General features: G+C 48.1%; 1 protein-coding gene and 1 long non-coding RNA gene across 2 annotated transcripts in view; one reads left to right on the forward strand and one right to left on the reverse strand.

The window, feature by feature from the left end:
• Positions 1-9,696, forward strand: part of ZNF341 (zinc finger protein 341) — a 42,155-nt gene that overhangs the window by 28,029 nt on the left and 4,430 nt on the right. Inside the window, 7 exon segments of the mRNA XM_069077648.1 lie at positions 1,028-1,223; positions 2,138-2,222; positions 2,611-2,801; positions 3,346-3,536; positions 3,990-4,198; positions 7,182-7,278; positions 8,684-8,816. Of these exon segments, the coding sequence (XP_068933749.1) occupies positions 1,028-1,223; positions 2,138-2,222; positions 2,611-2,801; positions 3,346-3,536; positions 3,990-4,198; positions 7,182-7,278; positions 8,684-8,816 (1,102 nt within the window).
• Positions 1-9,696, reverse strand: part of LOC138153512 (uncharacterized) — a 35,923-nt gene that overhangs the window by 2,943 nt on the left and 23,284 nt on the right. The window lies entirely within an intron of this gene.

Below are 9,696 nucleotides of genomic sequence, written 5' to 3' on the forward strand. Positions count from 1 at the left end.
GTGTGTGTGTGTGTGTGTGTGTGTGTGTGTGTGTGTGTGTGTGTGTGTATTAAGTATCTGAGGCCGGATCTGAACCCAGGTCTTCTTGACTCCAGGACTGGTGCTCTATTCATTGAGCCACCTAGCCGCCCCTGAAGACGAGATTCTTAAAGAGTCTCTAGCCTCTGTTTGGCAGGATGGAATAAGCACTGGCCCTGGAGTCCCAAGGCCTGTGTTCAAAAGGTGCCTCCGGCCTGTGTGACCAGAGAAAGCAAGTCACTTTCCCACTGAGAGCCTCAATTTCCTTCTCTGTAAAATGAGAAGGGTTGGGCTAAAGAGCCTCTTGGGGGTGGGTGGCTCACAGGGCACATTTGGCTTCCCAGGCTTGTCTAATAGATTGCTGCTGCCTCTTGGATGTTAATTTACTGTTTTTTGAAGCTCACACCTGCCTTTCCTGTGGGCCATCCAGGGGCCGGTGTGCTGAGTTGGAGACATAAGATGGAGTTGTCATTTGAGATCTGTGAGGGAGGGGTGATCTGACTGAACATCCCTTGGGATTATTAGGTAGGAGGAATTCATTCAGGCAGGGGCGAGGCAGGTCAAGTAGGAGAAAGCATTTTACATCGTCATTTTGTGCTTTGAGTTATGTGCTGGGCACTGGGAGAAAATGCAGAGGAAGAGAGGACACTTAGAGATCAGGGATAATTAACACAGAAGCATAAAGTGGGAAGTTTTGCGCTGGGGATGCCAGGGCTTGGTCCCCTAGCTTACTTTGGGGCTTTCAGCAGATAAATTATTTCCCCTTTGTGAGCCTCTGTAAAGAGTTTGTTTTAGACATCTCATAAACAGAGGACTTTAGAGCTGGAAGGTACCTTGTTGATCTTCTCATCTGCCTCCCTGAATTTTCCAGAGGAGAGGGTGTGTGAGATCCAGAGAAGGACAGGCACTCAGTAAAGTTGCTAAGGGCCCACCTGGCACTAACATTTATAAATTTAGAACTCTCCCTGCTTAGTTCAGGTGACTGTCCTTGATAACTTTGTGCTTTCAGGTCCCAAACCAGTGTGTGGAGAGTCCTGTGTATCCCAGCCCCCCTGTGTATAGCCCTGGGAAACAGGGCTTCAAACCCAAAGGACCAACTCCACCTGCCCCCTTGACCAACACCGCCAGTGGTAATGTGGCTGCTTTCAATTCCCCCTCCACGCTGAAGACCCGGCGCCCCAAAAGTGATGGCGGGCTCCAAGAAGGTAGGGTTCAGGTCCCTTTTCCTTGGCCAGTGGCCAAACATCCTGACATTATTGAGCAAACTGCTTGATTGCTGGGGCTACCCTTGTAGTTTAGGAGCATCTAGGTTTTTCAGTAGTGGGCCATGTGATCAGAAGTCTTGTGGACTGCATGAATTTAATGACATAATTAATTATATTCAGCTTCCATTATAAGCCCAACACCTCAGAGCTGGGAATTACACATTGGTAGTGATCAGACAGCCAGACAATAAACATTTATTAAGCATTTACTATCCCAGGCACTTGGGATCGAAAGAAAGGCAACCACAGTCCCTGCCCTAAGGACCTTTCGTCACATGGAAGGGGCTGGGCAGATGGTTCCTGTTGGTCCCCTGTTTCTGCTTCTGGTATGTGAGCTACCCAAGCAGTTTCTCTTTTTTGGCTAAAACTCTCATGCAGGACACACCTGAGGTGGCCCTAGGGTAGGGGCTCTTAGCCTAGGGTCCATGTAGTTATGTTTTTCTTAAAAATATATTTTGATAGTTGTATTTCAATATAATGGGTCTCCTTGTAATCCCATCCATTGAAAAACGTCATTCTATGAAGAGGCCCGTTGATTTCACCAGACTGCCCACAGAGGGTCCTCCCTTTGGGGTCTTTCCTGTGGGAGAGCAATAGGTTCAGGTGTCAGAAATTGAATGGGAAGAGGAGCAGGATGCTTTTCAGAGGCTTTGCCAGGTAGGCCTTCGGGGCCGGGATCCCTACAGCCTCAGAGGGGGATGAAATATGTGCCTTTGCTTTGTCATGCATGATGCCTCAGCTCGTGCAGCAGCTGCCATGGAGGTGAACTATGAGTAAAGCCCTTCTCTCTACTTCCCTCCTGTTCTAATTCCTACTAATTTCTCTCCCTGCTCTCATTTTGGTCTCTGTTGCAGGGAAACCCAAGTGCCAGAAACTCAAGTGTACCTATTGCAACAAGACATTCACCAAGAACTTTGACCTGCAGCAACACATCCGAAGGTACCTGGGAAGGGCAGGTCAGGTATCATCTCTGAGGAGAGCACCAGATCTTCTGCCCACCTTGGACTGGCCGGCCGCAGCTGCCCCCAGCTTCCCCACTCTGTTCAGGGAGTGCTGATCATGGCAGGGCCTTGCTATCTTTTTCTCTGTTGCCTGGAGCACTGGGGGAAAATGGCAGTGTCTCCAGAGCAAATAAGCACCCTTCCTTTTGCTTCAGCCCCTCCAGGGCCCTTGTATGGTGGGTACAGGCAGCCAGGGTGGTGGTTTTCTCTGCCTGAGTCCATGGGGTCTTTCCAGGAGTATGACCTGAGCTCTCCTGGCTCCTGACGGTAACCAGTATCCCTCTCTTAGGTGAAGGGTTGGACGATTGACTTCTCTTTCCTTCTAGCCACACGGGGGAGAAACCCTTCCAATGTATCGTCTGTGGCCGGGCCTTTGCACAGAAGTCAAATGTCAAAAAACACATGCAGACCCACAAGGTGTGGCCCTCAGGGCATGGGTGCACCATCTCCCGGAACTCAGTTACTGTTCAGGTCATGGCCCTGAACCCCAGCCAGCAAGAGAACGAGGAGGACCCAGGTGTGAAGCTGAGGAGCTACAGGACTGGGTATTGGGGCAGGTCAGGCATCAGGGCTTAAGGGGGCAGCCCTAGAGAAGTCCTCACGCCTTTGGGCTGTTCCACTTCACTCTGCCAGGGACGTTAGTGCTCTGTGTCGAGAACAGCCAGAAAAGTGCTGTCCTGTGTTCCCCAAGACAGATGCATTGTTCCTCTTTGGTGGAGCATTCCTTTCTGGTCCCTGGGGCTGGTGGAGACCTTGGTCTCAAGTATCCTCAAGCCTCCTGGTGGCTAAGACTGTTTTGTTGGCAGGCAGGATGCAGCTCTTCCTGTCCAGTCCCCTCCTCTCTAAGGGTTGCATGGTAAATTTAGGTTTAATGCCTGGTACGGTTATTTAAATGCTTCATGTGAATGTTGTCTCCCTGAGGGAAGAGACTCATTTTTCTTTTTTATCTCCCAGAGTGCCTAGCATCACACCAAGCACATTGCCAGTACTCAGTAAATGTTGATTGATTGAGCTCTTTCCCATCCATTGTTCCGCTTCATCTCCTCTGTCCTTTTCTGCAGGGCTCAGCCAGCCCCCCAGGACTGCTCCCCAGCCTCAGGTCTTACCTTCAACTGATGAAAGTGAGGCAGGAAAATTGGAAGCCAAACAGGTGGTCCTCATCGATAGCTCTTACCAGTGTCAGTTCTGTCCAAACAAGTTCAGTACGTACTTCCAGCTCAAGTCACACATGACCCAGCATAAGAATGAGCAGGTAGGCAGCTGGTGGTGTACTCTATCCTCACCCTTTCCCCGAGTCCTGCCTGGGTAAGGAACTGAACACCCTCTTTTGATACCAGTAGCCTTGAGATTATCTGGAAAGGGGAAGCCCAACCAGAGACATGGGGTGAATGTGGCCCTTGCCAAATTGCACTGCCTGCTGACTTACCATAGAGGGCCATAAGCCTCAGCAGGAGAAGAAGGCCCCTGAGTCAACCCCAGGAGAACGGCAGCCTGTGGGAATGAATGCATCTGGCTCAGGGCTCACTCCAAGCAGGTTTATCTTCAACTGGGCCTCCTGTCCACAGCACTGTCCTTGCAGGAGGGAATAGACACTATTTGTCTTGGTCCTGAGCCACAACTAACCTGACAGCAGGGAGTGGAAGGGGCAGGTAACCCCTCCCCACTGCTTACCCCTTTCTCCCCACTGCCTGGGGCCTCTCTCCAGGTATACAAGTGTGTTGTAAAGAGCTGCGCCCAGACGTTCCAGAAACTCGACATGTTCCTGGAGCACATCAAGAGTCACCAAGAGGAGCTGAGCTACCGATGTCACCTGTGCAGCAAGGACTTCCCCTCCCTGTATGAGCTGGGTGTGCACCAGTACTCCCACAGCCTCCTGCCTCAGCACAGCCCCAAGAAGGATGTCACAGTCTACAAGTAATGTCAGGGCATCTCCAGGCAGGGGCCACTTTTGCCTACTGCAGGGTCCCCGAGCAGGCAGGACTGAGTTTTTGTGACACTCAGAATCTGTGCAGACCTTTAAAGAGGTGCCAGGAGTCTGAGCACATAGATATATTTTCTTCTTGTCAGTATTAGTGTGGCCATCCATGGGCTATGTTGGGACTAGTGAATATGCAAGTTTCTAAATATTTGTGTTCTCACAGCATGGTAGACATCTAGAAAGGACCAGGGCTCTGACAGTAATGGATGAGGCTGGGGTGGGAGGGGAGGGCACCAGGAGCTAAGGAACAAAATGTAGGTCATTTAGCAGCATCTGGTTCATGTTTACAGCTGTGGGGGCTGACAGACGGGACAAGGTGGTTAGTTGGTTAATTGACGTCCAACATCCATGTCTAAGGCCTTTTTTCTTTTCAACATTTAATATGTCATTTGCCCCAAACCAACTTTTTTCATCAATAATAATAACAACCTCTATTTAAAGTTTTTAAAGCCTATCCTTCATAATAACTGTGTCAGAAAGAGATTGCAAATATCCCTATTTTACAGATGAGGAAACTGAAACATAGATTAGGGGACATGACCAGCCCATGGTCACACAGCTGATAAGTAGCAGAGGTGAGATGAACCCAAATCATCTCCCAAGGAATGCATTATTGTCACTCAGCCCCCACAGCTTTTCATAATGTGCAGGATTTATGTGGATATCCAAAGTTATTTTTTGAGACCTGTGAAAGTTCAGGTTTCTAAATGTGAAACCTGAATTTTTAAGACTGTTCCCCTTCATCTTTGGAAAGTGATCTGAACCCCAGGACATGCTCCTGAGTTTTGATTCCTCACTATAAACATCTTTTGGCCTTCTCTTTTTGGAACCATAGAGACCTTAGTCCATTTTAGGTTTTGTGTCCAAGTATGTTTGGAAGAAAGCCCGTTTTGATTAAAAGTCTATACTTTTAGGAGGAAAACACCCCTCCTTTTAGCAGAGAGCTCCACTCCCACCTCTTGGTATCCTAGGCAACCAGACCTCTCCAGCCAGAGTCCAAAAGATTTCCGATCTGGCTCTTCAACAGGGTCAGAGCCCCCAAAGGTTAGGAGGCATCTTGGGACCAGATGGTTTGAACAGATTTCAGAAAGAGCTTGGAAAAGAGGAGTGTGGGAGAGGAAGTATAATTCAGGGGCTGAATGCCCTTCCTGCATCCCCCACAATGATCCTTGTTTTGGAAAGCAGTTAAACCTTAGGAAGTAGCAACTGGAAACGTGTAAACTTTTCTCTTTGCTGTTGAAAAATGCAGACTCTTCTCATCCGGCTAAGGGGAATGCAGGATGTGAGGCACCAACTGGCACCGTCAGAAACAAAAAAATGTTTCCCCTGTGGAGATATTTGTGCTTAGGAGATGAGGAGAGGTGGTACAGTCTGCTTAGAAAGCAGGCATGAGTTCTTTGTATTGTGTCTAATACCTGGGAGATGAGCACTAATTAACTCAAGAATCACACCTTTCTGTTTGCTGAAGATCTTGCTGTGGTTCCCACTTGACCTTACTAAAGGAGGTTTTGTAAGCATTTAGGGTAGAGGGCAGTTTCTGTCTCACTCACAAATATGTGGTTGCACATACACACAGTTTTCTCCTCTCTTCTCCTCTCCCCTCCTCTCCTCCCCTTCTCTCTCTCTCTCTTTCTCTCTCTCTCCTCTCTCCCTCTTTCCCTCCTCTCTCTCTCTCTCTCTCTCTTCCTCTCTCTCCTTTCCTCTCCCCCACTCTCCTCTTCTCTCCTCTCCTCTCCCCTCCTCTCTTCTCCTCTCCCTTTTCTCCACCTCTTCTTCGTCTCTTTCTCTCTCTCCCCTCCACTTTTCCCTCCTTCAGATTAAGGCAGTGGTTCTCAAACTGTAGTCTGTAAGTGTCCTCCAGGGGTCTGGGGGTGGGTCTTTTGTAATATTAATATTTGCAATCTGACAGCATCTGCATTAGTTTATGACATTAATTCTCACTGAGAAGCAACATAGTCTGTTGGATAGAGTGCTAGAAGTGGAGTCACACCTGGGTTCAGATCCTGCCCATGATCCTAGCTTTGTGGCAGGGCTAAGTGACTTATCCTCTTTGAGCCTTTGGCAGCTCCTAAGACTCACCTATGAACCAACCAACAGATATTTATTAGGCTCGTAGATGCCAGAAACCTTATTAGGGGCTTAGAGTTAAAAGACACAAATGAAGCCTTCTTCTCCTGTAGGTGTTTACAGTTTAGCCAGGAGAGACAACATTTAAATACAGAGGTAGATACAAAATAGATACCAGATAATTGGAGAGGAAAACACCAGCCACTGGGGGAACAGGAAAGTCTATATGAAAAAAGTGGTACCTAAGCTGAGACCTGAAAGACTCAGTTATAGATGAGCTGCTATTGGTGGAGGAACTTTCTGTACTGACAAAAATCATGGCATCTTGACATATAATTCATCACCTAAGCCTCCCTTTACTGTATCTTATAAAAAATTCAACCATTTTTCCATTTGTTCTGGTTATTTTTTTCTGTGACAAGTGGGAACACATGGGTTGATGGTCTTTTTTTCTTTCACCATCAAAGTGATTAGCTGGCAGGAGGTATTTGAAAACCACTTTTTGGAAGGCCTATTAGAATGCCTGAGAGACTCAAAAGAGAGTCTACACCATGGCTCAGAAAGAATTGTGCTAATTGATTGAAGAAATGAGAAAGGAACTTGAAAGATTTAGGCACAGCCAATTGGGAAAATGTGGTTAGTCAGAGAGGGTGATTACTAGGCTGAATGACAGACAAGTCAGCAGGAATCCTTGTTGGCCGAGCATCCTTTTCCTTCATTCCTCAGGTGCTGCTGTTCCCTAGACAGGTTTCTGGGACAGCAAAAAGCAAGTGATCTGACTTGAGCTTTGACTGCCTGTCCTGGAGAGTCCAGTCTCTAATACTTCAACTCTCCTTACTCCTTCCCATTCAGGTGTGTCAAATGTGTCAATAAATACTCTACCCCTGAAGCCCTGGAGCATCACCTCCAGACAGCAACTCACAACTTTCCCTGTCCACACTGCCAGAAGGTGAGTGCTTGTTTCCCCCCAGAAGGAGCCTAGATAGAGTGGGTGGTCCAGAAACTGGGATTTCCTTCCTTTTTTTCTTCTCCCTTCCTACCTCAGTACGTACTGGGAGGTCCTCTGGGGTGTCTCAGGTGAGATGACAACACTCATTCCTTTACTACTAAAGAATTCAGCTCTGTCCCCAAGTATCTCTGTAACATTTGTAATGGATGGCTTTGGGCCCAAGCTCTGCCAGACCCTAAATTGCCCACCGCAAGGACTGAAGGGCTCATGGGCTCTTACTGTCTCTTACCCCAGTAGTGATTCTGAGACATACTAAGTTGGAGTGAGTTAGGGCTTGGTTGCTAAAAGTAATCCCCTTGATCTTTATGACCCAGGGCATTTGGTCTAGGCAGAGGCAGATCTGCTGCTGCAGCCTCTTCCTTGTACCCCTGCCCCAACTCTGGCTGTCTCAGCTTGGCAGTATGTGGGGTTTTTTTGATTGAGACTTGTCAACCAATTACCTTGCTCCCCTCTTCTCCCTGAGGGCTTAGGGTCATGGAGAATCAAGGGACAGATGGGGGTTCTCGTAGCTTACTTGATCATTCCCCCTTGCCCCCACAAAGAACATAAAAACTCCAAACTAAAATTTAGCAACTTACTCCTCTGTTTATAGATAAGGAAGTGAGAGGCTCGCCGTGGGGGCAGGGCCAATCTCAAGGATTGACCGCTTTGTACAGAGGTAGCTCAGGAGGGGAATTGGAGCCCCCGCTCTGGTTAGTAGCTCTTCTGTGTCTTTGCCTCGGTCCCCAAGGCCACAGGGTGGGGACTCTGGGGGGAGCTGGAGTAGGTGGTCAGGTCAGCTGCCCTGGATTGGTTTGGCCCAGTTTTTCCAGCAGACTCTGCCCTGGAGCCCTGAGGGGAGGGGGAAACCCCTCTGGGTGGGAGGAAATGCTAATAGAATTAAGCACATATTTGGGGGCCTCACGGGGCATTCCCCTCTCCCCCAAGACATCCTCCACTTGGGTGTAATTTTACAGAGAACTTCACAATGTGATGTTTAAAAAAAAAGCATTTCAAATGTGGGCACCATGCCTGTTCATCTTTGTACCCATCACAGGGCCTTGCACATAGTAGTCACTCAGCAAATACATGTTGACTGATTGGTTTCAGTGTTTTCTCTACAGTTTGCATTCTTGCCTTTCCCTGGGCAGAGGGGTGGGGGAGAAAGGGTAAGCAGTGAAATTACAGTTGTCAGAGCTGATTTCTGCCCTCATCTCTTAGGCTACAGAATAGAAGTCTTTACTCCCCCGGTAGGAGAATGTTCCTTAAATTAGCCAAGAGCCAATTCATGGGGCTGGAGGGTGGAGAAGGCAAGGGTTCCTGCTGAGCTTGGTCCTTGATGCTGCCTCCTCTCCTCCTTCCCCAGGTGTTCCCCTGCGAGCGGTACCTTCGACGTCATCTGCCCACCCACGGCAGTGGGGGCAAGTTTAAGTGCCAGATATGTAAGAAGTTCTTCCGGAGGGAGCACTACCTCAAGCTGCATGCCCACATCCATTCTGGTAGGTGGAAGCAGGTACTCAGAGCTGCTGCCTGGGGCCTTTTCTGTCCCTGGCATTGCTCTTGATGCCTACCTGTCACAACCATGTTCACTGCCTCACAGGCCTAATAATTATCTCTTGACCTTACTTTTAAGGTTTTTCCTCCCATTTGCCTCTCTTCTTTCCCCAATTTGGTCCAAACACCTTTCATCCCCTGATCATCCCTATCTCCTTTCATTCCCCCCATGCATCCATGTTGTTTTTCATGCTGCCCATATCCTGGGGACAGTCTCCATACATCATCCTTAGCCCTCTACCCTCTTTCAAAAACTCTTTTTAGGCCCTCCTACCTTCATAGATCCTTCCCTGGTTCCCTAGCTTCTGATGAAGAAGATGTAGTCATCCTATTATCATCTCATTTTCCCTCTGGTTTGGGGCTCTATGGCTGTACCTACAAGTAGGACCTGGGGCTTTGCTGATTTGGGGGGGTATTTACCTTTTTGAGTAAAGCAAACTATTGTATAACTGACCTCAGCAATAATCATTACTGTAGGGTTCTAGAAATTCAGAACCTGTAATCCTTGTACTGGGCTCCCAACTCTTGCATTTACATAGTGATTTAAAGTTTACAAATTTTATCTCATTTGATCCTCACAACAATCCTGGGAAGTAGGTGCTATTATTATCCCCATTTTACAAATGAAAAAACTAAGGTAGATAGAGCTTAAAGTGACTTGCTCAGGTCATACAGCTGGTGTCAGAGACAAGATGTGAACCCTTGAACTTTCTAACTCCAGGTCTAGTGCTCCCTCTTTCTTCTTCCTTCCTTCCTTCCTCCTTCCTCCTTCCTCCTCCCTTCCTTCCTCCCTCCCTTCCTTCCTCCTTCCTCCTTCCTCCTCCC

This window comes from Petaurus breviceps, unplaced genomic scaffold (assembly GCF_028583685.1).
Source record: "Petaurus breviceps papuanus isolate PSGF00001 unplaced genomic scaffold, PetGlider_PUasm1.0 90994, whole genome shotgun sequence".
NCBI lineage: Eukaryota > Metazoa > Chordata > Mammalia > Diprotodontia > Petauridae > Petaurus > Petaurus breviceps.